General features: G+C 59.0%; 2 protein-coding genes across 3 annotated transcripts; one reads left to right on the top strand and one right to left on the bottom strand.

The window, feature by feature from the left end:
* Positions 1 to 2,780: 2,780 nt before the first annotated feature.
* On the top strand, positions 2,781 to 16,666 carry SLC25A42 (solute carrier family 25 member 42). Of its 2 annotated transcripts, none has more exons than XM_025210294.1 (8): positions 2,781 to 3,072; positions 5,837 to 5,956; positions 8,160 to 8,271; positions 10,470 to 10,495; positions 11,442 to 11,608; positions 12,179 to 12,295; positions 12,428 to 12,579; positions 12,941 to 16,666. In XM_025210294.1, the coding sequence occupies exons 2-8, from the start codon at positions 5,873 to 5,875 to the stop codon at positions 13,264 to 13,266; spliced, it is 984 nt and encodes a 327-aa protein (XP_025066079.1). In that variant the 5' UTR covers positions 2,781 to 3,072; positions 5,837 to 5,872; the 3' UTR covers positions 13,267 to 16,666. The 2 variants fall into 2 exon arrangements, with proteins under 2 accessions (XP_025066079.1, XP_025066080.1); XM_025210295.1 differs by lacking the exon at positions 2,781 to 3,072 and adding an exon at positions 4,826 to 5,223.
* A 1,276-nt stretch (positions 16,667 to 17,942) lies between these two features.
* On the bottom strand, positions 17,943 to 25,080 carry TMEM161A (transmembrane protein 161A). The gene is made up of 12 exons (XM_006028871.3): positions 24,996 to 25,080; positions 24,263 to 24,356; positions 23,917 to 23,997; positions 23,453 to 23,550; positions 22,991 to 23,147; positions 21,547 to 21,698; positions 21,017 to 21,077; positions 20,775 to 20,918; positions 20,208 to 20,321; positions 19,607 to 19,781; positions 19,266 to 19,362; positions 17,943 to 18,781 (listed from the first exon to the last, which is right to left on the bottom strand). The coding sequence occupies exons 1-12, from the start codon at positions 25,078 to 25,080 to the stop codon at positions 18,495 to 18,497; spliced, it is 1,545 nt and encodes a 514-aa protein (XP_006028933.1). The 3' UTR covers positions 17,943 to 18,494.
* Positions 25,081 to 27,532: the final 2,452 nt, after the last annotated feature.

Genomic DNA, 27,532 nt, shown 5'->3' with positions numbered 1-27,532 from the left:
CAGCTTCCAGTCTGAGAAACTCCTGATGAGGGATGGGAGAAGAGATCTAGCCTGTGCTTGGTTTCTTGGAGGAGACTCAGGAGAGGTGCTGCTCCCTGGTGGTGTTTCAAACGGGTCTCACAGTGTTCGTCCTAGCCAAATTTTAGAGGATTGTATCCCACCTCCAAAATCCCTCTTCAGCTTCAGCTGACTGCAAGGTTGGAGACTTCCTTTGCAGCTCTGAATTGTGCTGTGTTGCTAGTAGCTGTGTTTGTGGGGTGGTTGAAGCCCCCTGTATTAGGTTACGGGGAGGGGAGGTGTGTTACGGATGTCAGTTGTTTGAGCAACTCCACTTGACATTGCAAGCTTGTGTTGCAGACCTGGCATCAGCTGCCTTCCTGTCTTCACCGTCTACGGGCCCCTGTGCTTCAGTCCCAGAACAAAGTGTGCCCCCCAGTCCCTAAATCTCCTTGCCATGTACTGGGTCAGACACTGGGTCCATCTTGCCCAGTCTCCTGTGTCACAAAGGGGCAGAGGCTGAAAGGGAGAATGAACTGGGTCTGACCAGGGTTTTTCCGCTGGTCCTCGCCTACTTGCAGCCTCCAGCATTTAAGGTCCAGATAGCCCTGATTCAGAGGCCATGCCCCTCACTCCTGTGCTTAGTAGCTACTGACGCCCCTTTCCTCCAAGAATGTGTCCAATCCTGTTTTTCAATCTAGTTAAACTCTTGACAGCTAGAAAAGTGCAACAGCAAACTGGAGATATGCTGCTTGTTTTACTGCCACAAATCAAGCTTGTCCACGACTATATGGAGAGCGGACACGTTCCTTTAGCAGCCAGAGTCATGCGGTCGTGCTGTTGCCTGTCAGATCGTTGTGCCTGGCGTTGCAAAACACGTTCATCATTGCCACCAGCGTGAAGTGGAAGGTAAATACATCTGAGAAAATTGCTGTGCTTGGCAAGCGGCTCGCTGACACTGCTGGGTATTTGCATTGCAATGGCTTTGCCATTCGCTGTGGAGCAACTGGCAGTCTTTTAGAAACTTTGCTGTCTTGTACAGGTCTAAAGAGACATAAAGAGACGACAGTGTAGGGCAAGCATGTTTCAGTAATGACAAGCCACCAGCTAGTATATTGGCTGGATGCCTCAGCCTGCTGTATGTTAACCGAAGTAGTCAGTGTAAGAACGGGAATGGCTAGGTTTGCTTTTGTGGCTTTCAGAGTATCGGGGTGCTTAAAGGCAATGAGAGTCTGCCAAGCCTGTTTGTGGCATCTGAACAGCTGCTTGCTTCAGTGAATAAGCCGCCTGCAAGACGAGCTCCTCCTTGATCAGCAGAGGAGTAGCTGTTGCCAGAAGGAGGCCAAGAAGGATCCTGTTCTAGGTGCTGTTCTGTCTTGCCTGCCGGCGCTGACACTCCTGGGAGTGGAGCAAGACCTAGGGCCTGCCCCAGGAAAGGACATCGCCAGCAGGCAAGCTGTGCAAAGCAGAGAGGTGTGCAGGTTGTGTTTTAATTATGGCAAGTTAATTTCATTAGGTTTAATTGAGAGGTCAGTTAATAACCTGCAGATTGTGGCTTTAGCAATGCGGTTTTTTTCTTTTAAGCTCTCTGCTCTGAGTTTGAGATTAACCCTCCCGTTGCCAGTTGGTGGAACTTTACTGGTATTTGAGTCAATCTTTTTATTCTTTAGGTGACAAGGTGCTGTGTCGATTCTGAAGGTCTCATCCAAGGAGGGGGGTCTAGTTGCAGCATGGGGAGGAGTTCCTCCCCCTGGGAAAGCCCAGTGATTTTTGCAGAGTTGAGAGACTCCATTCTTTTTGGGCAAAGTGTTGATGGAGCAGTGCATGTGCAACTTTCTTCTTTGGGAGCCCTCTCTATGATCTGACTCTGTCTCATCTGTCCTTAATTCAGAAAAGAGCTGCTAAAAAGCAGAGTGGCTGGCCTGGCAAAGGGTTAACTTGATGGGTGAGTTGAATCCGTAGGCTATGGTTTGTTGGGATACTCGCAGAGCGGGGCTAGAGATGAAAATCCAGGAGGACTGTTCTCCTTAACACGCACAGAACATGCTGCGTGTCCAGGAGCACGCGCGGGGCTGAGGATTCCTGTTGGCTTCCACATTTACCAAGGCAAATCCAGGAAAACCCTTGTGACAAGACCCTCAGATATGCGGCCTGTAAGCCAGGCGGGTACCACGTTGTCTGTGACCAGCGTGCACTTCTCAGCTGGGCACTCAAGGGTGCTCGGTGGAAATCTGTGCTTTGCACCTTATTGCTGACTAACAATGAGAAATCCTCTCAAGGGGTTAACTGCATTTCCTCCTTAGCCTAGAATATGAAAAACTGCTCCTTTCTACCCTTTTTAAAGATTGGAGTCACTTTTCTAGGACTTAAATTTGGCAGATATAATGGGCTCTTTGTACTTTCCAGCCAGCGGGCTGGAGTCCTGTTACAGAGGTGCAGTGTGTGTTACTGATTAAACTTGTTTAATCTTTGAAGCCCACCGTGGCCAAAAGTTTTGCTTTCACACTGTAACGTCTCTTGGGCAGGGGAAGTCGTCTCACCACCTGTTTGTCCAGTGCCTAGCATAACGAACCCCTTGCCCGTGTGTGTGAGCTATGGAGTGGAGGGGGCAGGAGCAATACAAATGACCTGTGGGCATACAGTAGAAAGTAAAACCCATTTGCAATCCCCCTCCTCTATCCCCCAACTTACCTGGGCCTCGTGTGTAATCATAGGCGAAAGTGCCCAGGTGCTGAGAGATGCAGGGTCTCTGCAAATATTGGGCTGCTCCCTGCCACATTTCTCCTGATGGCTTGAGGATCAAATCTGATTGATTTACTAATGAACTGAGGTTTGTTTCCTAATTGTCAGGCCCTGCCAGCTCATGCTGGACTCTTAAAGAGAAACTGGGTTCCTTCTGCTAATGCATCATTAGGGCTCTTGTTACAAGTCAGCTGATGCACGAGCCGGAGTAGCATGCAGTTCCCCTGTCGAGAGCCGTGCTGTTCTGCAGAAAGAAAACGTGGGGAGAAACATCTTTCCTGCTCTTTTCCTTAAGCCCCGACCCTGCAGAGACCTCCATGGTGCTGAACTGAGGTATGTATGTAGAGTAGGTGGAGCTCTGGTACTGCTGGTGTGTAAGGGGGAGCTCAGGATAAGTCTTTTGCAGAATCAGTGCCTTAGCTTCTGAAGTAAGATGTATCTCTGAACACGTTAACGGAGAAGATCATTGAATTAGCTGATGCCATCCTTATTGCATGCACCTCTGCTAAAACCATCCCAGGCTTACTAATTTCCTTTTCTGTGCAGAAGAGTCTGTCTTGGCTTAAAAATCATTTGGACTAGCTCCCTTCGAGTCACAACTGCTTGCAAACACTGTCACGGGGTAATACTGTGGACACAAGCACGGATGTCGTTGATGCCATTCCTTGCTTGGGGGGAAATGGGGGTTGTTGCTTTGGCCCGCATTGCTGAGGCAGGGCCTGAGATGGTGAAAGGTGCTACCTTCTGCTTGTGGCTTTCACTTTCACTTAAACGCACTCTTCTCTGATGGAGTCTTTAGGGAAATGGAATGAGGAGGAGACCAGCAGCTGCTACGGGCAGTTGGAAAATCAATAGAGTATTTTACAAAGTGACACTGGTTTAATAACATCATCCCTTGTGAGGTACGCTGTCTTGTTCTCTTAGTCCTGTGATCTTTATGACTCCGAGAGTTTCCATCTGATGTGGCCACGCTGTATCCTGTCTCTCTCTGCAGGCTTTTCAGTGCATACATTGCTGTTGTTCGTTGTTCAGGTCTGCTTTGGAGTGTTAAGTCTCTTCTTTCTTTACCACTTGAATTGTTACCCTCTGAGTGTCCTGCTCTGAACATCTGGGGAGTGGTGAATGTGAGCTCTTGCAAACAAGGGCAGCGTCTGGCATTCAAGACGCTGTTGCCCGTTCGCTCGCCTTCAGAGCCAGCGTGTGGGTTGTGCATGGCTCTGGGATCTTCATCACATCGGTTGTGCATGAACGCATATGGAGAGGATTTGTCTCTTGGATTACATGAATATCGCCCCAATGACAGGGGGGATCTGGGAAGAGAAGACTAGCACTGATTTATGGCAGCGATGTGATAAAATAGGTCAGCAGGAGTGGAAAGCACTGACAAGCACATGGATATCTGGGGAAGTCTTAAATGATGTACCGGCCTTCCAGAAATGTTCCCGGGTAGGCTGGCTGTTGTGCCTCAGTTTCCACACCTGTGGAGTAAGGACTGATGGGGGGAATTTGCTTGAGAACAAGGCTGAGGAAAGCAAGCTCCCAGAATCACTGGTCCTTATTTCCCCCCTTCCCCTCCCCTTTTCCCAAAACATGGGATGTTTTCGGGTCCCGAGATCTCGCGTCGTTCTGGCATTTGAGCTGTAACACCGAGGGACGCTCTGACCTCGGCAGCTGTTTTATTCACAAATGGTTTGATGTAATCTGCTGCTTGGGGAAAAGCTCCTGAGTCTCTTACAACTTTTACCGAAATATTTTGAAAGGAACTGATTTTCTCTGTCAGCGGGGGATCAGAAATAGGCAAACCTGAGGAGCTAAACGGATGGGGGCAGGTCAGGGGCCGCAGCCGCCGCTCATTGCATTTGATGTCCTTTTCCCCTGCGACTGTAACACGGTAGTGAAGAGTGGGGTGACCCTTTCCAGAGACTGCTGAGAGCATGTGTCCCAGCGAGAAACCTCCAGACACCCATTGCCAGCAGCAGCTCAGCCATGCTTGAAATGTATGGCTAAAAGGAACCTGCCGTGACTTACCGTGCTGTGATCTCACATCATTGGCATCATCAAAATAGTCTCTGTGGCAGAGATGAGGCATCGGCTGTTTATTTTAGGAAGCTGATGGATCCGGTTGCTTATGCCACCCTCCTCGAAGGGATTGCTGGGACTAGTTTTCTTCCCCTACCCAGCAGTACAAGCCCTGTGTGCCTTGTCCTGGGGCACCTGGAGGTTGAACATGCAGCCGGGACCCTTCCCCACAAGCAGTGGGAGAGGGCAAAGTCGCATTTAATTCCTAGCTCCTGAAAATTATGTGCATTTTAATCTTGCCCTGGAGAGCTGGGGTGTTAGAAAACCATAGTCACAGCAAAGAAACGTGCCAGGAGGGAAGGAATCGACTATTTTTAAGCCTCCCTGCCAGGGGTGATATAATTTGCTGCTAAAATCCCTGTGGGCAGAAATGGAATGGAAACAGATTGAGGATGGTCCTAAACGGTACAGATTTCAGATTGCAAGGGAGGGGGCTGGGGGGGAGGAGGAAACCAGTTTAGAAACCCCCATTTTGAAGTCTGGCGGGACCCCTTTTAGGGTCTCAGACTGGTTGAGATCCCACTGTGTCTGTCTGAGAGCCCGTCCTTGGGGCCAGCGGCATTCGTGGCAATCTTAATTGCAAAACAGCTCGGTACGTGACTTTAGGAAGTTTCCTTGCTGATGCTGCTTTTTCTCCTATTTAAACTATGAAGCTGAGAACATTGAGTTATTGCTGTGTAAGATCCAGGATCTCTGCAGCATCCTGGACCCGAGTTCTCTCCCAGGTCCAAAGCATACCCATGAAGGCACAGGAAAGGGTAAAACCACTTCCAGGAATAGTAAGCCATGTGCTTGCACTAGTAGGGAACTGCCCCGTAGACAGAGCCTCTGCAGTTGGCTGCCACGGGGGAGAGCTGCTGTGCTGGAGGCCTTGGCACACACGGCCTCGAAGCAGGTCTGCCTGTGAGAAGGGGCCTGCGGTGCAGGTTGTGCTGTGCTCCAGGGCAAGCACGAGCAGTACCTGGAGGTTTGCTCCTGGCTCTTGCTTAACTGCTGCTTTGTTTTGTGTTCAATTTAGGAGCTATAACTCTTCCGCCTAGCAAGCACGCCTGGTATGGGTAATGGTGTGAAGGAAGGGCGAGTGGGTCTCAAACAGGACAATGTGGAGCCGATCGTGGCCGCCCGTCTCCTACCTGAGGTAAAGGGGGGGGGGGGGTGTTGCAGTGGATTTGTGGGCAGCTAGCTTCTCTGCAAAGGAAACCTGAGTGTCAGCAGGCCTGGGCACCCAGCAGGAGCTGCAGCAAACGTGCTATTATTGCACCCTTCCAGTATAAGCACCTGTGAAGCTGCTGTTAGCAGAAAGGTTGAAGACAGCCTAGGCATGAAGGTGGGGGCAGCTGGTGGGATCCTAATGACAAAGATAACGTGCAAGCCTGAGTCACCTCCTGACTGGTGTCAGGAGAATGGGGAGAAGGGATGGTCTCTGGCAGAGTACCTGAATAAATGCAGTTATCACAACGAGCCGGCAGAAGAGGCACAGGTGGGGTGGGAGTTTGCAAATGACAAGTGCACCAGCTGTGTGAAGCTAGCCTGGGGGACTTGTCTGTCTGCCCCCTTCCTGATCCTGGGCTAACTTGCCTCAGTAAGGGACATGAGTGTCCACCTCACTGTGCCTGTAGGATAAGCCAGGCTGGAAGACAGTGGTCTGGACCGTGAAGGAGACAAGCTGGGGATCCAGCGTTTGGCACTTGTGATGCTGCAGCCTTGCCAGCCGCTCAGCCCGGTCGCCTCAAAGAGCTCTCCTCTGCGAATGGCTGCATGCAGCAGAGCCGAGGCAACTGGAACCTGTTCTCCTCCTGACTTGTGTCTTGTGTCTGCCCTTGGTTGCCTGACCCTGTCTGGCCAAAGTGCTTCCTGCAGTTCAGGTAGGGCTTGCAGAGGCTCGGGGCTGCCTTTTGCCTCCCTTCAGCTGAGAAGCGGGGGAGAGCCCGAGCTGATGGACCCTGAGAGTGACTCCTGCCTGCATTGCAGTCATTCTCACTAATGAGATGGGCTGGTCAGGCCATGGCAGAGTGAGCCAAGCAAAGTAAGCAGCAGTCTGTTCCCTGCTCCATGCAAGTCTGAACTGTGCCACTAGATGCTAAGGTGGCCATGACACATCTGGACTTTGCTGACAGCACAGCTCGCTGCCTTCCTAGTGTCGGGTGTCCCAAGCTTTCCCTGGCTCTGCCTGCGTGTTCTGAAGAAAGCTGCCCTTGAACATGAAGCTGGAACGTGTGACAGGAGTACAAATGCTGATAACCCTTCCACTCGTCACCCTCGTGGAACCTCCACACCTCGCCCCAAGGATCCTGAGACCAGTTAATGTGGCTGGGGCATCAGTGGAAGTGCATGTTTAAAAGAACTAAGTGCCAGCTGGGAGTCTGTGGCTCCAGCCTGGCGAGTGCAGGACCCGCTCATCCTGCAAGCATGGAAGGGACAGACCCCACCGGTGTGAAAGGTGCCCGACTTTGTACCCTGCCAGACTCATTTAGTCTTTGCCTTTGGGCTCCAACCTGGAGCTATGTTTCTGCTTGGGAGTCTCTGGCATTTGGGAAGTGGGATTCTATTTTGTGGGGCCTCGGCCTCAGTTTCTGGTCATCCTAAATCCCTGTTGATCAGGGGATTTAATCCAGGGAATTCTAGGCAGCAAAGACCTGCCAGTTGTCCTTGCCCCAGGTTGGGAGAGTATTCCAGTAGGGCCCCAGAGATGGCTTTTTGCCTCCCTGATCTCAGCTGGAAAAGACTCTGGGCATGGCTCTGCTGCGGGGCTCGCTGGGACTCCCACCCAGGCTAGCTGTGGGATTAGATCATGCCCAGTCCTGTAGCTGCCTTCTCATGGTGACAAGCTGCAGTGGAAAAGCCCCTTGCTCCTGTCTGTCTCTAGTTGCAGAAATGGGTGTTGCATCAATGCCAGCAGCTGGATGGGGTCACATACCCATGCTGGCCTCGTGCGTTGGCAGCAGCCAAAACACAGGCTGCCGGCGGAAGTGATGTGCACAGAACGCACAGTGCCTTGATTTAATGGAGTTGGCAGGTTGGGAGCATAGGGTTCAGGAGACCCAGACACATTCTTCCATCGTGCATTGCAAAGCAATTCACAGGCCAAGGCAGGAAATGTAGAGCACACCTCCACAAAGCCTAGCACTGACCCTGGTTACTGTAGCCCCAGGACTGGGGTGGAGGATAGCTTCACCAGGGCAACTTGAGTCTGGCTTGGCCACGTGGGAGCTCAGAGCATGGGCAAAGCTGGCCTGTGTCTGTGCCCCTGAACAAGCTCTGCAGCGAAGTCGTGCCCTTTGCAGACGTGCGCAGTGGTTGCCTGACCTCGCTGAATGCTGATACGTGCTTTGTTGTTCCAGGGGGGTCCAGAGAAGAAGAACGTGCTCAATTCCCTGATGTCCGGTGCCTTGGCTGGTGCCGTGGCCAAAACGGCTGTTGCCCCACTGGACAGGACAAAAATCATGTTTCAAGGTGAGTGCTGCTGCACCCAGGACAGAGCAGAGCCCCCACCTTCCCCTGGGCCCCACTTTCTGCTCTGCAGGGCCATGGCTGGCTTTGGCAGCGAGGGGGCCACAGGGATCAGTGCAAGGCCAGAACCTGCACGAAGCAGAGCAGACTTGGTCTTTCCTTCCTGGTTGGGATCATAGTGCCCGATCCTGAGGCCAGGAAGGGTCAGGTTTAGGAGCTTGGATCTTGCTCCCATTTGACCTCCAATGGAAGAGGAGACCCTTTGGGTCCCAGGGCACAACGAAGGCAGCAGGGGCACATGGGCGTTGTGTGCTCTTCCTGTCTCTGTCTTTGGGGGAAGGTTTTTGAAGTATGTAGTGTGCTAGAGACTGTTGCAAGGCAAACCAAAGGGGTGCATGATGCCATATGGACTGCTTGCATTTCTGTGCCCTGAGAAATGCCCCAAAATGTCAGCGAGGAAGTAGGAAGCACAAAGGGAACAGGGGACACTGGGAAAATCAACTTCTGAGCTGTCCAGCTGCAGAACGGGTGGCAGGGTTGTGCATCTGGCTTGTTACAGATTAGTAGCATCTAGGTTGAGCCAGCTCTGTTTGCTGTTTAAATCAGTCACACTGGGCGCTTTCAGAGGCAATGGAGCAGGGGGAAGAATGTCTGGCTTCGCTTGGCATGGAAGCCAGACCTTTTGGACCCTGTACCCTAAAAGTGACCATCTGACAACACCATCAGCTGTTTTGAATAGCAAATTCTCCCGCCCTCAGTGGGAATTAGGACTTGGTCCAGGGCTCATCATCTGCCAGACTGTGGGTATAGTTCAATAAATCCCTATGCGACAGCAGGAACCACTAGGAAGTACCGTACCCTGAAAGAGGGGGTGGGTGTGATCGGCTAATGCCTTCGACTTCTACGGAAGCAGCAGATTTAAGCTGACCTGGCACTGCAGATGAAGTGAGCTTGAATCCAGTCTGATCCTTGGCAGCAATCCTGTTTGAGGTGATTGGGCTCAATCATTCTCTGCTTAGCAGAGGCCCACATCTGGTGCAGCAGGGGACAGTGGTGCAGGCTGGAGCTGGGGGAGGGGGAGCTAAGAGCTAGCACAGTTGAGGGGAGCTGAGGTCAGGGCTGAGATGCATCTGCAGAGCTGTGCATGGTATTGCACCCGCTCGTGTTGAGTGTTGCAGCTCATGGAAGCTGTTGAGCTGCAGCTGGGAGGGCACAGGTTGTGATGGGTCCTGGTGAGCAGAGGAAGGCAGCAGCAGAAGTGCCCCGAGCCATGTCTGGTAGACAGATGGGGTACGCAGCTAGCTTGTTTGGCGTGCTGAACTGCATGGGAGGTCACTTGTCTGATTACGAGCAGCCACTTGTAACTTCAATATCCCAGGGAGTTCCCTGTCTCTCACCGCCGGGAGGGTTTTGTCCTGGGAGTGGCTTGCTCTCAAGGAAGAGGAAGTGGCTGTGGGCCATGTGGCCTATAAAAGTTATCTTAGAGTGAGTAGCTGGGTGGACCTCGGTGGGCAGGGCAGCAGCACAGTATTTGTTGTACACAGCTCCCAACTGCCGGAGGGGCTTGAGGGAGCAGCAGAAAAAAAATAGGATTGCACAGTACTGTTGTGTAGACAAGAGAGTTACAAACCACAAGGAATTTGAAAGCAGCTGAAGAAGAGGCTGGGTCAAGACCATGCGTCATTAGCAGGGGAGTTCTGCGGGGGGAATTAAACACCAGAGAAATCTCCCTTCCACTCGCTGTGCATGTCCTGTAGCCAGAGGGGAGCTGTCCAAACTTTGAAAGGACACTGGAAAACCAGCGCCCTGATCCGGTAGTGAGCTGTGTGTGGGGAAAGCCTCCCTGTCGCATGGAGTCCGAGGGAGCCCTTGTCCTTTGCAAAATGTGAGCCTAACTCTGTAACTTGTGTGCCGGTGTCTGTTAAACATGCATCACTCTTAACACACAGAACTGGCTTATGCACCCCAGGTCTATTCACCTCCCCAAAGCAACAACCTGCCAGTGCTGGCAGAGGACGGACCTCTGTCTGCTGGGAGGTGGCCTGGAGACTTGGAACTGGGGGAAAGGCCCAGAGAAACAATTTCAGTTATCGCTGGGGCTGGTTTTTTCTGTTTGCTGAGCAGAATGCCCATCTGATCTTTGCCACTGCTGCGTGCAGCAAGTCCCAGCCCTCACCACCACCTCCTTTTTTTTTTTCTAGTGTCTTCAAAAAGATTTTCTGCCAAGGTGAGGCTCCGTGTGCGTCTCCTGGTGACCCGAAGCGTTTGATTAACGGTAGCAATAGTAATAAAAGGGCTCTCTGTTGTATTTAACTGTCCTGCCTGAGTTTTATTGGCAGTGTTTATAGGGGAAGAGCACGGAGGAAAAGCCTTGTAAAGATATTATGAAGGTTATTTATAATACTCCTCTGGGCAGAAGCTATCTTGGGCATGCCTGTGCCCATCCCACTGTTCAGAGGGGTCCCAGTCCTCAACTCATGCCTCTGTCTTGCAGAAGGGTTTTTGAACCCGAAAGCTTGCTTAATAACTATTCTCCAACCATTTGTGTTGGTCTAATAAAAGATATCAAATTCACCCAAGGAACCTTGTCTGCCTCTGTCTTGCAGAGGCACCTAAATAATATGGTGGGAGTTCCTTGGGCTCTGTTGGGTAGGCCCAGTCCCTGATGCCTGTCCTTCCTCCCCCAGCTGACTGGAATTGGTTCAGAGACTGCAAGTGTGACTTTGGGCAGGTGCTTTCCAACAGGCTTGCAAAGTGCTGTGTGTGCCCAGTGTAGCCTGCTAATGTCCATCAACCAAAGTTTGCTTTTTTCCCCCAGTTTGCCCCAAGAATATTGATTGAGGGCTGTGAGCTGCACAGACCTCAGGGCAACCTTGCCTTGAGGGGCTGAGTCCAAAGACCTGCCATCTCCAGCTTTTCTTTTCCTTTTCAGCATGTATTGTAGGAAAAGTGCAGCTGGTTTTTGTGTCCTAAACCGATGCTGTCGTGTTGTGACTCTGGGCACAACTGGGGGAGCAAGGGGAAATGGCTAACATCTTTCCACATCGCTCTGGGGTTGGGCCTAGGGGCACTGTTTTGCTGGGACTTGCTCTCCCCTGTAGAAGATGCTCTAGGTCCTTCTCAGTTGAAATGTTACAGTCATGCAGACCCCTCTCACTTTCCATTGTGTGCAGGAAGCCTACAGGTTCATCTACCGCAGCTACCTCCATGACGGCATCTGGAGCCTGTGGCGCGGGAACTCGGCCACTATGGTTCGGGTCATCCCATACGCTGCCATCCAGTTCTGTACACATGAAGAGTACAAGCAGCTCCTGGGCAGCTACTACGGTTTCCAGGGAAAGTAAGGCCCTGTATGGCTGATCCTGGGCACGGCAGTGCCAGGTGGGGAGAGCTCGAGGTCTGGGGGAGTGGGGATGCCCCACGTGGCTCAGCAGAGAGCACTGCTGCCAGGAGAGCCCAGTAACACACTGAGACAAAGGGCAGGGCTGCGCAGAGCACAAAGGAGTGTCCCTGCTGCCCCCATCCTGGCTTTGGGGCCCTGGATAGACTCCCCCTGTTTCTGGAGGGTGAGTGCGGGGCATGTGGGGCTAGGAGGTTCGTGGGTGCCAGAAGGATGGTGGCAAACCAAGCATCTTTCTGCTGCAAGAGAAGCAACAGGCTGGGGTGCCTGGAGAGCTGCCACCCAGCCCCTGTGCCCCAGCCCAGGTCCTGGCTTCTCCCTACATGGGCAGGTGGCATCTGTCCCTAATGCAGGGTTCCCTGCGCCTCTGACCCTGCCATTGCAGCAGCCTGCAGACTGTCCCTAGTACCAGCCCCAGGGGGATTTGGTGTCGCTGTGGAGGGAGCCTAAGTTAAAAGCAGGGCTGACTCTATGCACACATGAACTGTCCGTTCTCTCCGCTCACTGCAGAGCGCTACCTCCCTTCCCGAGATTCATCGCCGGATCGCTGGCAGGCATGACAGCAGCCATGCTGACTTACCCCCTGGACCTGGTCCGGGCACGGATGGCAGTCACACCAAAGGAGATGTAAGTGCCTCACAAGGACATGTGGCTCGCCTGTGAGAGCTGGTGAGGTCCGAGTATCATCTGATGGAGGCAGTGCAGAGTCACCCCGGGGCTTTGTGCAGATGCTAACCCTCTGCTTCTGTTCCGGGGCAGGTACAGCAACATCATTCACGTCTTCATCCGCATCTCTCAGGAGGAAGGGCTGAAGACCTTGTACAGGGGTTTCACACCCACCATCATTGGTGTGATCCCATATGCTGGCCTCAGCTTCTTCACCTACGAGTCACTGAAGAAACTTCATGCAGGTAAAGGCTGCAGCAGTGCCCTTTGCGTTGGCACAGCTGTCTCCCACCCTTGCAGTGGCAGGATGCTGGCAGTGCCTCATACCCCTGCTTTCCCCGGGGCAGACTAAAGAGTGTGTTTGAGGTCTCAGGCATTGTGCCTGGATTTTTGTTGGAGGTTTTAAGAGCAGGTTTGACAAACATCTGTTCAGGGGTGCTTCAGACAAGCATGGTCCTGCCTGGGACAGGGGGCTGAACTAGACGTGATCTCCTGAGGGCCGTGCCAGCCCGATATTCTGTCAGCCAGAGGCTTGGAGCTGGGTCACAGGAGTCCTGGCTGGGCTTGCAGCTGCTTACACCCTCCGCCTCTCCCCTCCATCCTCAGATCACAGCGGGCGCTCGCAGCCGTATCCCGTGGAGCGGCTCCTGTTTGGGGCCTGTGCGGGCCTGATTGGCCAGTCGGCCTCCTACCCCCTGGACGTGGTGCGTCGGCGCATGCAGACGGCGGGGGTCACAGGGCACACGTACAGCTCCATCCTCCTCACCATGCAGGAGATCATCCGCGAGGAGGGACTGGTCCGCGGCCTGTACAAAGGGTTGAGCATGAACTGGGTCAAAGGTCCCATCGCCGTGGGAATCAGCTTCATGACCTTTGACCTGACACAGATCCTACTCCGGAAGCTGCAGCACCGCATGGACGTCCAGAGGTAGTGTTTCTGTCCCCGAGCACTGGGAGAGGGGGGCTGCAGTGCCTGTGGAGAGGCAGGAAACGCCATCACGTCCCGCTGCTCCCGAGGTCTGACATGATGATTTTCTTGTTGTAACGAGCCTCTGAGTTATGTGGAATTAACCCTTCCCCAGGTGAACACCCCTGCCCCTCCTGGCCTGGGTAGCCTGCCACCTCCTTGTGTTTAACACTTCGATGCTAGGAGCAGAGCCCATCACGCAGACACCAAGCTGAAGGTGGGCTCCTGGCTTGTAGAAGAGGAGGTGCCTCTCCCTGGGTCCTGCCAGCAATCTCTGTCTGGCAAGCAGGCCTTGGCAGTGCCATGCTGTGGGTCTGAGGTGAGTGCCCGGCCGGGCTGACTGGAGCAGTTGCATCTCCTCTGAAACAGATGGGGCTGTGCTGAATGAATGCCTCGTGCACCCACCACCCCTCTTCACTTCCACTTCCGTTGTGGTCTCGTTGTTGCCTGTCAGCCCACATCTGAGCCCGTCTAGAGCCAGCAGAGGCTGCGGCTGGCATGGAAAGAGCTCAGAGCACCAACATGGAGCTCCTGCGCCTGTCCTCACCCGGGGCTGGGATCAAATCAGAATGTGAATTGGAGGCAAAAGCAGGTCATCTCTAAGCCTCCCCCCATGTCCCTAAAGGCAGCATTTCCCAAGGGTTTTAGCAGATCCCAGTATTAGGACTCCAGAGAGGTAAGAGGGGGTGCTGCCTGCACAAAGCACCCCCCCCACCAGTATTATCGGGCCTGCTTTATCAGCACTGCAAGAACAAACATCTTGTAGGGGTGTGCATGCGCATGCATGGTGCAGACCTGTTGCTGTCCTCTGCGGTGGCTGCATGAATGGGATTGACCTAACATTTACCTCCTGCTGCAGAGCCACCCTGCTGTGTGGCCGGGCACTGCCTGGCCCTGGGCAGCCCGGCGGGTTCGCTTGGGCTCTGGCAGTTTTCCCCTGGAGTTCTGTGGGGCCAGCTCGGCCCTGGGGAGTCCTGCGCGGGCTGCTGTGGCCCTGTGCCGGGCTGAGCTGCGAGTGCGAAACCAACCCCAAAGCATGTCTGAACATAGCTGGGGCGAGTGCTCTGCGAAGTGGTGCTTTGAAGGGCTGCTGCACACACTCATACTGGAAAGAGGCCTTTCACCTCTCTCCTCCAGGCCGCTGAGGCCCAAGGGGAGGTCTCTTCTCAGTCTGGCAAGGGTGCTGCTTGTGGGGGAAAGGTGGCGGGGATGAAGTGGGAGGCAGGCAGACTCCAGCAGGAGCCCTGCTGCCCCCAGGCATGATGTTCCGTTCTTGCATTGCTCTGGCTGGCTTAGGTCTCCGTGCTTGCTCCTGGAGCAGGCTCTACTTCCAGTGCCAAATGTTTTCCAGCGTGAGTACATGCGACAGGTGCCTGCCCAGGCCCTGATCCCCTGTGGTGTGGTGGGCCAAGCTGCTAGCTTGCTAGCTTGCTTGTTGGCCTCAATGTTACCTCCACAGCAGCGCACGGGTGAGGTGAGGTCTCAGTGCGGTCTGCCTGTGAGTGTCAGCCGCGGTGACGCCCGTCCCAGTCACTGCCTTGTCTTAGAAGTCAATTGCTGTCACCAGGTGTTTTAAGGGCTGCACAGGCCACGGGTCTGTGGCAGGGGACAGTCTGATGCCTCCCTCCATGCAGGCGAAGCTCCTCTTGTCCCTCTGCAGGGACTTGAGCCATTCCCTGTCCCAGCGGGGACGCTGCCCTTGTCCGTGGTCAGATGAGGCCCTTGGAGGCAGCACCGCACGGTGACAAGAGACGCAGAGGAGCAGCTGGGGCTCTGCAGAGCTGTCTTGGCACGGTCGGGTGGCTGTCGGGTTCATCCGATCCCTCTGGGTTCCTCTCAGGGCCTGCTGTGCTATAGTCGCTGCTCCTGGGAGCGAAGCAGCACTGAGGGGGCGCAGGAGGTGGCTGGGTGGTTGCCCGGTGCTGCCCCTCTTGCCCCTCCACCCCAGGTAGTGCCGTTCTGAAAGGGCCCTGGAGTAGAGGAGCCTGGTGGGACACGGCCTTTGGCTGGGGAACCTGGGGGTGCGTGGGGCGAGGGGAGGGGGCAACTGAGGCCTCCGCACCAAACCTCTGTCTCCCAGGGCGAGCCTGGAGGTGCCTGGCCCCAGGGAGCCTCCTTCCCAGCTGCAGCTGATTCTATCTTAAACTCTAGTTTCAGCCTAAATTTCCCAGACTTTCAGGCCCGTGTTAGCTGAGAAACAGGCCATTTCCTGTTGGTCACAGTAACCTGTGAATGTTTATATCTTCCATTGCTTACACAAGTGTTCTTGGAGAGACCGTGTGTGTGTAAGAATGGATGTGGTGGGGGGGGTGTACTGACACATCCTTGAACTTTTTATCCAGTGCCATTCACTCACTTTCTCCCCTAAATGTCTGCATCCTTTCCTGTCAGAGCCTTGCACACAACACCCCTCGGCTCTGTGCAGCTATCCCCTCACTGGCCGAGGAAGGCGCGGGGAGCTTGATCGTCCAGGAGTTTGGAGGGTCGAATGAAAGAGACCCAGGTAGGAAATACAGGGAGGGGCTGATCCATTGGAGGCAAGCCCCTGGCTCTTGCATATGCCCCAGAGACCTCTTCATGGGCTCTCTGGGAGTGCAGGGCTTGAGCGAGGCAGCTGGCCGCAGGGTAGGGTGGTCAGGCCTGCAGCAATGGCAAGGTAGGTGGCAGGTCTGGGTGCGTGGAGAGCAGGGTGCCCTGGAGCAGCTGGGAGCGAGGGGAGGAAGTGTGGCGAGGCCTGCAGCGAAGGCATGTCTGCTGGTGCCGTGGCGGTCGTTCTTACGAGCGTGGCCATGCAGAGCGGTATAGGCCTGTCGCTTAACTCGGGCAGCTCTCGTCTCGGCTGGGCTGGAGCGCGACCAGGCTGGCACCAGACAGGCGCAGCATCTCCCTGGGAGCAGCGGTTTGAATGAAGTCCGGCACCAGGGAGCAGAGCTGGCAAAGGCAGGGAAGCAACATTGCACTGAGAGCCGGAACTGCCCGCTGTGGTTCCTTCCATCCCACTCGGGGCCCCGAGACAGCGCGTTGTGGCCTGGCCTGGCTGGGGCCAGGGAGGGGAAGTTGTGAATAAAATCAGTCCTGTCCTTGCAGCGTCCAGTTCTCCCTCCCTCCTCCCCGCACCCTGCCGGTGTGGTCTATGCATCGAGCACAAACCCTGTCCAATGCCTTTGGTTCAGATGTGTCCCCGCCACGCGTAGGTGCCCGTGTGCGCGGGCGGACAGATAGCCTTCCTTGGGAGCCGGAGCTCTATTTTGATGCCGTGAAGACACTTTGTTACAGAATGTTTATATCTATTTTATGATTTGTGCCAAGAAAGGATGTATATTTAATAAAAAACAAAACCCGCCTCATTTCCCGTGCTCCTCTGCTGCGCCGTGGCCCCAGGCATGGGCTGGCCTGACGCAGGGGGAGCGGGCCCTGCTCTCGTGGTACCAGGAGTGAGATGCCTCTTCCCAGGGCTCTGGGCTTCCCCTGGCCCAGGGATGAGTGCAGGGAGCTGAGCGCTGCTGGCTGCTCTTGCGAACGGAGGGTTTCACTCGGCCGGGTCCTCTTGCAACCCAGCGGGAAACGCTGCCCTGCAGCCGCTTCTGCCAGCAGCGAGCATCCTGGAAGGGAAGCTGCTGAGGGCTGGGTTTGGAAGGCTCCTTATCAATGGGAGCTTTTATTTGCAAGAAAACAGTGAAACACGTGGGAAGGCCTTAAACTTCTGGCATCTGGGGTGTTCCCTAGCCTGCATCTCTATGGGGTGGGGGCAGGCGGCTGAGCAGTGGATAGTTGCGGGTCCCTGCTTATGCTGGGAAACCTGTGGGGCTCGAGCTGCCCCACTCCCCCTGGGCATCGCCCTCCCAGCAGCCTTGCAAAGGGGGTTTCCAGTGCAGCTGCCCCGGGATAGAAAAGGCTGTGCTGGTTCCTTGGGCCGGAGCAGCCATGGGCTGCTGCTACATGCGCATGGGAACCTGCCCCTGGGGCAGACAGCCCCTGTCCTCCTATGCTCCCGTCTGCACCCCCTCTCATCAGGATGGGGAACTGGGGCATCGACGGTGATGGGGCCAAGCTCGGAGCAGGGCCACGGGGTGACCACCTCACTTGGTGCAGGTGGTTACAGCCCCGGCTGCCTCTCGCTGCGTGTGAAGTTAAACCAGTGGCCACCAGAGGCTGCTGCTGGCTCAGTTTCCAGGGCACAGAAGCACCAGCTTCTCCATGCACAAAGTCAGTGCATGGAGCAGGAGCAGAGACAGGAGCTTGGTTCGCCCCTGGCCGCCTCAGTGCCCAGGCCCTTGCCTCACTGCCCCTGCCTCCTGGGCCTGAGCAGCAGGAGCAGACTCCTCAGCCCCGCCATGAGGATGGGGAGAGGTACAGTGTCACCCCCCCATCCTCACCCCTGCTTCAAGGACACCTCCAGGGGCTCTAGCTCTGTCCCTGCCCTCCTTCCCACTGCAGCCGGCAGCAGCTCCCATGCCAGGGTCGCACTCCTTCCCTACGGCACTTGTGCAGCTGCCTCTAGGGCATGAAACAACTTTGCCAGCAACGCTGCTCTGCTCACAGGGAGGGCACCGCTGCCCCCGTCCCGTGCCCAGCTGAGAACAGGAAGGCATCGGGGTGGGCAGGGGACCACAAAGAAGCAAGACCCAAACCAGCAGCGTGTCGGAGTCACACGTTTATTCAACCCCCAGGTCCCAGTGTGCAGCTGCCGTGGGGGCCAGGCACACACTCCTGAGGGTAGCCTCACAGGGGGAGCAGAGGCAGGAGCCCCCAGCCCCTGTGGGGGCAGTGCTAACAAAAAATGCCATCCAACTGCTGCTGGAGGCAGGGCTGCAGCTCCCAGTCCATGCATTGGGCATCCCCAAGGCAATTTGCAGGCCCGACCCCACACCCTTGCTCCTTGCACGAGCATTTGCACCGGTGCAAGCCAGCATGAAGTGCTCCCAGATCAGATGGGAGGCTATGGCATGGCTGCAGGGCAGGGGAATACCAGGGGCAGAAAGCAATTTGCCTTTTCAGTCCCCAGGCCGTGCAGCTGGTGGGGCTTTGCAGCAAAGCGGAAGGCGGAAGGACGGATGCCCTGAGGCTAAGCAGGCACCACGGTGATAGATGGGTGCGGGCAGCAGAGGCGGCTCAGGCCAGAGGTACTGGGAGACGGCACCAGCCAGCTGTCTCCCCAGGCCCCCCTGAACCACCTGCCCTGCTGCAGCCGGGTTAGGAGGCCGCCAGGTACTGGTGGAAGTAGAGCCCGAAGAGGCTGGTGATAACCTGGCAGGCAGCCACCCACCAGGTGAGGAAGGCAAAGAGGCCGCGGTAAAAGAGCGGGGTGAGGACACTGCCCAGGGCTCCCAGCGCGCCCGTGATCTGCTCCACCGTGGCCTGGACGTTTTCCCCGGCCTCCTCCTCCTCCTCCTCCGGGGGGGCGAGGGACAGGACCGGTGCTGCGTCCACTGCAGGGGAGACGGGCAGGGGCTCGGGGTACAGGCCCCACGAGTAGTTTCCTGCAGGCAGAGGGGACAGGATCATCACTGATGAGCCGGGGGCAGGGTTGGGCTCAGCCCATGCCCTTTGCAACCCTCCCTGGCACCAGCCTGCGTTGCCCGTGCCTCAGCCAGTCCTGGCAAGGGCACGGTCCCTTCTCTGCCCCCTGTACACCTGCCCAGCCCAGTGGGCTGCCCATTCACAGCCCTTGGTCCCATAGGCAGGGCCTCAGCACTGGGCATGTCCTGGACACACGAGCTGGAGCTCACAGCCCCTTCCCTCCAGGGTCAGAGCCACTAGGCAGCAGGCTGAGCCTTAAACTCCCTCCATCCGGGACAGACCAGCAGAAAGAGGTCCTGGATGTTGGTGCAGCCCTGGGGCCTGCTGCAAATGCAGTCTGTGGGCGTCAAACTGAGCCCTGCAGTTCTGGAGCCCCCCCAGTCCGCGGGCCAAACCCCCAGCCTGAGCGAGCGGTGCCCAGGCCACTCCGGCACCAGCCCCTACCTAGAGTCTTGAGGAGCAGAGTGCAGTGCAGCGTGAGGATGATGGGGCCCAGGTACTGCAGGCTCACCACGGTCACGTAGCAGTAGATCCGTGTGATCTGGGGGCAGAGAGCACGTTAGGGCGGAGGGCAGGGCCAACAGGGCACGGCCTAGTAGCTACAGCACAGATGGGATGCGGGGGCCAAGCTCCACTCCCCGCCCTGCATGCTGCATCCAATGCCCAGGGAAGTGCTCCCCTGACAGAAGACGGGGCAGCTGGGCAGTTCCCAACGGGTCCGGAGATGGGCAAGCACGTGGGACCCACCTGTCCAGGCCACGCACCCGCCTGTCCCTGCCCCGTACCTTGCGCTGGATCTCTAGGACAGAGATGCGCCCTGCCTCCCGCTTCATCTGCTCCACCCAGCGCTCAGCCAGGCCGAGGTAGGCTTGCAGATGGTAGCGGGCCATGGCCAGACGCAGCAGGCACAGGCACACGATGGTCCAGAGCCGCACTGAGTTGTAGGCGGTGTCCGACATGCTGGGCGGGAAGACAGGACACTGTCAGCTGGCCGGAAACCACCCCTGGGGGCAGGACCAGCCCTCGAGGGGCACGGCTGAGATGGGGCTGGCTGCACAGGGAGAGGCACAGCAGGCAGGCTCGGGTGGGCACCATTATTGCTTCCAGAGAGGAAGGGACGCTACTGCTGGCAGAGCAGAGACCAAGAGCCTGGACTACTGAGAGCCAGGGCTCAGGGCTGCGGGTGCCGTCACACAGGGAGAACACCTGGACTCCTGGGTTCTGCTTCCTCCGCCACTGGCTGGTGGTGCAACTTGGCAGGGGAGCGGGAGGGTGAAATCACAGAGCCCCGGGACCGCTGGGGCAAGGGCGAGGCCCCCGTGCACAGCCATGATGACGGGCTGGAGCCTGTGCAGCTGGAAGAGACCTGCCCGCGCGGGCACTCACAGCTGGACGGTCTGCTTCCCCATGGGCGCGTGCAGCAGGAAGTCCCGGGAGATGGGCTTGACCCACAAGATGATCACGATCAGCGGTGCCAGGAAGCTGGCGTGCAGCAGGATCCTGCCAGGGGAGGGGAGGGGAGGGGAGGGGAGGGAGGACCAGAACGTCAGAGCCCTGCTTCCCCCGCTTCTGCCCTGTGAGCTCCAAACTTGGCAGAAGCCACCATCCTCCACCCATGCATGCCCATGCCCGGGCATTTCGGGGAAGGGAGGAGGCATTCCAGGGACAAAGCCCATATGGTCAGTGCCACCCAGCCCTACCCCCTGCTCCCAGCTGAAGGCCCCCACCCTCACCCCCTCCAGCAGCATGGCTGAGCGACCCAGTTAAATCTCCCCGCTGCTCTCCGGCGGCCCAGCCCCTCCCGTGCCAGTGGGCTAGTGCTGCTACGTGGCAGCCATCTCTGGGGTGGGGGTAGCGAGGAAGACCCCCCCCACCACACTGCTGCATGCAGAGACCAGGGCAGCAGCCCCCTGCCCACCTCCTCCCAGCCCAGCCAGCCCTGGGCCACGCAACTGAGTCAGGGGTCTGTCCGCTGCCATCTTGAGCGCGTCCAGGTGGGTCTGAGCCAGCCGCAGCCCCGGGAAGGTCAGGCAGGCGCCCAGGAAGGAGCACAGCGCCACCAGCCCCAGCTTGAAGGTCAGCTTGGTGACAGGGATGCTGCGGAGGGAAATGCCCATGGGTCCAAGCCGCCGCCTCCGTGGTGGGACCAGAACGTCGCCCTCTCCCTCCCACCACCGGCTTGGCCAGGCACTTACGTCCACTCCCATCCTTGGTGCTTTAGGAAAACCTCCAGGTTATCGCTGACGTTGTTGAGTCCTGCAGGGAGCAGAGAGGCTGCTGAGCCGGGGGCACCGGGCAACCGACATCGGTGCCACTCAGGGCTGCCCGGGTCGGGCGTGGAGGCTCCAGGCCCAGAGGCATCAGGAGATGCCTGATGATCTGCCCTTGGGCTTCTACGGCTGCAAAGCGGTGCGTTTGGCGCAATAAAAGTCAGCAGCAAAGAAAACACCTGGCACATCCCACTTAGCTATGGGAGCACCTCGGGCACCAGCCAGCACCGCGCCCGGCCCATGCCCCGTCTCCGCAGCAGCTGGGAGCTCTGCCCTGTCCCCCACACGTTTCTGCAGGCCCCGGCCCCTGCTGCCCAATGCAAAAGGAAGGTGCCCAGAGCTCCCGCAGGTCTGGGACGTGCATCCCCTGCCAGCCCGGGGACTCGCTGCCCTGGGGGGACCCCCGCCTGCCCTCCCGTCCGCAGGCCCCAGCCCTGCCCCTGCCGCTCACTGACCCGAGTCCAGGCCGAACTCCAGGTAGTCCTCGCGGACGACCAGCACCACCATGGCGACGAGGAGGAAGAAGAAGGCGAAGGTGAGGCAGACGGAGCGCTCGCCCCCCTCCTCCGACCGGAAGTAATGGCGCATCACCATGAAAAACACCTTGCTGCGCACAGCGGGGTTCAGGAAACTAGCTCCCCTGAGCCCCGACCCCCCAGCACGGCAGCCCGGGGAGACCCAGCACCTGCCCCTGGGACAGGACAAGCTACGGGGCAGGGCGGTTCGGCCGCTGCACCAGCACAGCTCCAGCCTCAGGTCCACCTTGGTGGCAGGTCCGTGCTGCAGGGCTGAGAAGCTGCCACGGGTTAAGGAGACCACCCAGTCCCTCCACCACGGCCCAGAGCCTGGCAGGGAAGGGCTGCGAGTGCCGGACCTGCTGGGTTAGCACGGAGGATACGCAGAGCTGCAAGCACGGGGCCTGGCCAGAGCTGAACTGGTCCCCCTGGGACAGGCCCAGAGCGGGTAGAGGTGCATGGGCATCGCTGCTAGCCGGGACTGCAGGAGCCCATGGGAACGGCCACTCAGGCCTGTCCCCCCCGGGCAGACCCCTCTGCCCTGAGAAGCCCCCAGACTTGGGCCCTCCCAGAGGTCCCCCATTGCCAGCCCCTCCTGGCACAGCGTGCCCAGCCACCCACGTGGGGAGGAGAGGCTCGGGCAGCTGGCCCCCACCGTGCAGAGCTGCTAACGCGAGCCAGGAGACAGGCTGCCGAGGGCGCGGACGTCCTTACAATGGGAACAAACAGCCTGCCGGCCCGGCCCCGCTTTACAGCCGCCTGTAAAAGTGTCCAGGTGCCCTTCCACCCACATAGATTACAGCCCGCCCGCATTAGCACATCATAAAGCATCCACTTCATTAGGCCCGCGCAGCCGGCTCGCAGGGGAAGCCGCTCATTATGCAGCTTTATAACTTGTCAGGGAGCTGTTTATAAGTCCATAAATTAGGCTGTTCAGCCTCAGCCAGCTTCTAATTGAAAAGTGCTGTAGGTTCCTTCCCTCTCCTGGTGGCTGCACCGGCCCCAGCAGCCTGGTCCGCACCAGCCAGGCTGGGACATGCACCCTCCACCATGGTGCTTGGGGCTGGCCAGGTCAGGACACGGCCTTGCAGGGCCTCTGGGAGACTCGCCCCTGCCTCCCCTTCAGCCCTGCGCTGGCCTCTGTTGTGGGGGACCCGAGCCCCCGGTCGGCACCTGCGGATTTGTGCGCGCACGGCCCCGCGGGGCAGGGAGACGCCTCCCTTTCTGCAGAGGCGACTTGTCCGAGGCCACGCTGGGGCATCACAGCCCCGAAGGGAAAGGAACCCACTGGGCCTTGCGCCCCTTCCCTCCCGGGCCTGGCATGCGCTGGGAGAGGCCTCCGGCTGGCCCGGGCTCCACCGCCCAGGCGGGAGGGGAAGGATACACGGAGAAGAAGATGGTGAGCAAGCACCACAGGATGCCGATGTTGACCTCCTTCTGGGGGTCTACGAAGCAGTAGTAGCCCTCGGTGAAGAGGTAGACCAGCGTGGAGTAGACGGCAAAATCCACGAACCACTGGTACTCGAGGAAGTAGCGCAGCACTGGGGGAGGGCATGGAGAGCAAGGACGGTCACCCCCAGCCCGCAGGCACGAAGCGGGCAACCAGCACCCTGCTGTGGGACAGGGGGTGGGAGGCAGGCGCGGGAGGCCAGCAGAGCAGGCTCTCCTTATCGGACTCCTTTGGCAGCTTGGGATTCAGGCCTCCTGGGTGCCGGGCTGGCTCTGGAAAGGGACAGGTGCAGCGGGGCAGGGAAAGTGGGGAGCGAGCCAGGACTCCCGGGTCCTATCCCTGGCCCTGCCACACGGCGCGGGAATTAAGGGGCGCAGGCTCGTCCAGGGGAATTACCAAGAGCGTCCACAGCGGTGATGGGGCTGGTCTCCAGGCGCAGGTCGATGTCCCGGGGCACGGACAGCGGCTTGTCGTCGGAGACCCCGTTCACCCTCCTGTGAGAGAGAGACAGGCTCGAGCTGCGGGGCCAGAGCCCACCGAGCGCTGCGCAAGGCCGGAGCTTGCAGCACAGGGGAACACAACCCCGCTCGGGAGGAGCAGCCTGTCCTCACAGGCAGCTCCAGTGGAGCCCCAATCTGCCCCCCGCACCCACCAGCCACATCCGAGCCCCAACCCCAGACACACGGAGCAGGGCACGGATGCTCGGCGAAACAGTTCACGGAGCCCCAACCCCTGGCATCCACCCGCCACGGGAAGCACGTAGCCGGGAACAGCCAGGCCTGGGAAGGAGAGCTGCTCCCAAGAGGCCATGAAACGCCCCCAGGCTCCCAGGCCAGGCGCGGCTCGGGGCATTCACTCACCTTTCGCGCTTGCCTTTGGGCTTCTGCTTCCCGGCCAGGGCGCACAGCTCCTCCTCCGACGGGTGCTTGTAGCGGCGCAGACTGGAGGGACACACGGGCAGCGTCAGACGGGGCAGGCGCGACAGGCCTGAGAAATGGCTGGGAAGGAAGGGGCCTGGCGGGGTCTGAGCACCAGCGAGCGGGCATTTGGGGAAGGGGCTGTGGTACGCGGATAGGGCTGCCCGGACCTCAGGATGGCACGGCAGGGGCCGCGGGTCAGGCGCCAGGGCCACGGGCAGAGCTGCGGGACCAGCGCTCGAGGACAGGAGGCAAGAGCTGGAGCCGCTGGAAGGGCCGTGAGCGGTACCTGCCGTTGCAGAGCAGCCCCCCAGCGCGGCGCACCCACCCCGGGGCCACCGGCAGCGCGGCCGCACCCCGGCGAGGGGCTCCGTGCCAGCCGCCTGCCCACGTGCACCGCCCACCCTGTGCCACCCCCACGTGCAACCCACTTGCACACCCGATCCACGTGCACCGTCCACCCTGTGCCACCCCATGTGCAACCCACGTGCACACCCAATCCACGTGCGCCGCCCACCCTGTGCCACCCCCACGTGTACCCATGTGCACCGCCCCCAACCCATGTGCACAGACCCACGTGCCTTGCCCACGTGCGTCACCCCCACGGGCACCGACCCACGTGCCCTGCCCTCCACCCACGTGCACGGACCACCCCACGTGGGCGCCCCCCCGCGCACCAGGGCGGCCCAACACGGGTCCCGACCCCAGGCCCGCCGGCCCCACATCCACGCGCGCCCGGGACTCACCATCGCGGGGGTCGGCGCAAAGACAGCTGTCGGAAGCCCGTCCCGAGCAGGCCCCGCCTCCCCAGCCAATCGCGGGCCGCGGCGCTCTTGACGCCCACCTCCTCAGCCAATAGCAGAGCGGCGTGGGAGGAGGAGGTGGAGGAAAGCGCCCGCCTTGCTTCCGGGCGCCGGCGCGCGGCATGCTGGGAGTCGTAGTTCCCCTCTCCGCCCGCCCACGTGCCGCTGCCCCGGGCCTGCACGACGCCCGTGGCCCGCACCCCTGGGCCGGGCCCCCACGGCTGGCACGGCCCAGCCTGGCACCGCCAAGCGGCCGGTGGATGGGGCAGGTATCGGGGTGGATGCACACAACCCCGATGGCCATTGCGCACATCACAGCCCACCCAAGCACGTCCATGCACACCTGCACACACCCCGGGACACTTCCACCTTCTCTGCAGTGAGCACGCGCAGGTGCCCATTGCCTGCGTGCAGCGCAGCCCCACAAGAGCGGTCTCTGGCTGCACGCCGGGTCCCCCAGAGCTCCTGGCCTGGGTGCACCAGCCCCGCCTTTCCCACCGCTCCCCTGGAGAGAAAATGAACGGGGAGCCCCCGAGGCTCCGCTCCCCGTCTCCCCACAGCCCATCGCCCACGCTGCTCGACGCTCAGGGGACAAGCGTGTACCCCACACCGGGACGCTGAGGCGGGTAACGGGGTGCAGAGCCTCCTGCCTCCCAGGCCAGCGGGGCCGGCTCCCTGCTGTCATGAGCTCGTTGGGGCTCAGCCTTGCTGCGCACACGGAGCAAGGTTCCCGTAACGGCCCGAGCACCGGCAGGGCCACACGCGGCGGTGCGGTACCTAGAAGCGGGCTCGAGGCTCCATTGCCATTTACACGGGGCGAAGTGGGTGTGGAGCACCAGTGGTTTGGAGCCGTGGGGCGTGGGGAGTGAGGAAACAGTGAGATTTGGGCCCGGAGATGTCCAGCCTTCCTCCCGCGCCAACAGGCATGAACCCCCTCGTTGGCCTGGGGGCGCACGGCAGCTCACCGTCTGCCCCCCTGCCTGGCTGGGGGGCTGTGCCAGCGTGTCCCCCCTGCCTGGGGCTCCGGGCCATTCCCTGGGGCGAGGCAGCCCCCCGTCATGTTTTAAATATGTGATGTCTGGGATGTTTTATGCCCCTTTGTGGTGTTACCGTGAGACGGCGGTGACAGCATCTCAGCAGATCGCTACAGTCTCGCCGTGCCACGTCCTTTCGCCCAAGTCTTCCTCGCAAGATAAATTGGTTCCCGTCTGGGATTTATCCTCCCCGTTACAGCCTGGCAGCACCATGTCTCCGAGGAGGAGGAGGAGCAGGGACGAGGCTGCAGGAGGACAGGGGAGCAGAGCACCCGGCTGAGCCCTCGGCTCCAGGAGGTTCACCACAAACCCACCCCCCGCCGCCCGTGGAGGGTCCTGCACAGGCAGCTCTCCACGCACAGGACTTCCTCCGGGCACCTGAGAAAGGCTGGGTTGGTGCTTCAGGTGCGGGACACCTGGGTCCACTCGGACCAGCGGGTGCCTGCAGCCTTCAGACAGGAGGAGGGCTTGCCGGGACGGGGCCAGTCTGCACCCTTCAGTGCACGTTGGGGTTATTGCCTTTGTCCACCCAGGGCTATCTCAGCCCCTTGGCAAAGTCCCAGGAACCAGCTCATCTCTCTCTTTGGGCGACCTTGCCTGCAGATGCACACACACCTTCTGCATGGGGGGCAGCCCCACAGGGCAGAGGCCCAGCCCAGGGCTCAGCGCAGGGCCCAGCGCCTCCCCAGCTATGATACCAGAGCGGGGCTGGAGTCCAAGGCCCCTGTGGGGTGCAGGGGGCTGGGGGCAGCCCATGGAAAGCCGGCGTGACCGGCTCCGCAGGGTGCCCAGCCCTCACGAGTTTATCACGAGTCTTTCCCCAGCGTCCCACTTCTGGGTGTTAGACGAGACTCCCGGGCTTTGCAGCGCAGCCCGTTCCCGTCCTTCTGAGCGCGGAGGAAAGCTCGGCTTTGGCTCCCCAAACACCTGCAGGAGCAGAGGGCAGAGCTCCAGGAGCCGGGGCCTGCCTTAGGCTGCGGGGACGGCCCCGGGATGCTGCATGGGCACGGCCAGGCTCTTGCCATCGCTCGCGGGGGTGCAGGGAGGCGACGTGGTGGTTATTCGGGCGAGTGCCCCATAGGCTGGCGGCAGGGTTGTCATGGATATACCTCCACGACGAGATGCTCCTTCTCCACTGGGTGTCGCTTCAAACCTTCCCTCCAGCCGGGCGGGACGTGCCAAGGCTGGGATGAGTGGAGCCTGGGCCGGGCAGGGGGATGCAGGAGCTGTCCAGGGGCTGGGCAGCCTGCGAGCGCTCCTGGACCGTTCCCCCTGCCTCTCGGGCTCCTTTGCTTCCCAGGTGCTGCAGAGCAGTCCAGGTGGAGGCCACCACGCAGGGCCCTGGGTGCAGCTGGGCCCAGCACGCTGCCCGCCCTGCTGCATCCTTACCTAGGTGGAACGGGCGCGGCAGAGGGCACCAAACGCACCAGACACACGCAGGCCTCGCCGTCTCCCTGCTGCCGAGGGAAATAGGCCCCTCCCGGGACATGGAGGCACCCCTCGGGTCTTGCTGCAACGGAGTAAGAGCAGCGAGGGCCAGCAGCGTGAGGGTCAAACCTCCAGACCTCTCCCAAAGCCTTTGGCCGTGGCCGTCAGGACCCGGCAGCGCAGTCCTGGGTGCGGGGAGCTCGCTGCCCTGGCATCACATGTGCAGCACATCTGCCTGCCGTCATGTCCAGCTGCTGTGCAGGCCGTGTCCCAGTGGGGTGCAGATGAGGAGGG

This window comes from Alligator sinensis, unplaced genomic scaffold, assembly GCF_000455745.1.
Source record: "Alligator sinensis unplaced genomic scaffold, ASM45574v1 scaffold1354_1, whole genome shotgun sequence".
Classification (NCBI taxonomy): domain Eukaryota; kingdom Metazoa; phylum Chordata; order Crocodylia; family Alligatoridae; genus Alligator; species Alligator sinensis.
This window is presented reverse-complemented; position numbering and strand designations above follow the sequence as displayed.

What these genes read in the sequence shown, in the direction of transcription:
- TMEM161A (XM_006028871.3), bottom strand. Translation starts at nt 25,080, where the DNA reads ATGGCCATCGGGGTTGTGTGCATCCACCCCGATACCTGCCCCATCCAC. An exon ending in GGGCTGCTCTGCAACGGCAG is followed by an intron (nt 23,998 to 24,262) that starts GTACCGCTCACG and finishes GTGTCCCTCCAG; the next exon opens with TCTGCGCCGCTACAAGCACC. An exon ending in CTCACCATCTTCTTCTCCGT is followed by an intron (nt 21,699 to 22,990) that starts GTATCCTTCCCC and finishes CGCTGTGCGCAG; the next exon opens with CAAGGTGTTTTTCATGGTGA.
- SLC25A42 (XM_025210294.1), top strand. Translation starts at nt 5,873, where the DNA reads ATGGGTAATGGTGTGAAGGAAGGGCGAGTGGGTCTCAAACAGGACAAT. An exon ending in GCAGTCACACCAAAGGAGAT is followed by an intron (nt 12,296 to 12,427) that starts GTAAGTGCCTCA and finishes GTTCCGGGGCAG; the next exon opens with GTACAGCAACATCATTCACG. An exon ending in ACTGAAGAAACTTCATGCAG is followed by an intron (nt 12,580 to 12,940) that starts GTAAAGGCTGCA and finishes CTCCATCCTCAG; the next exon opens with ATCACAGCGGGCGCTCGCAG.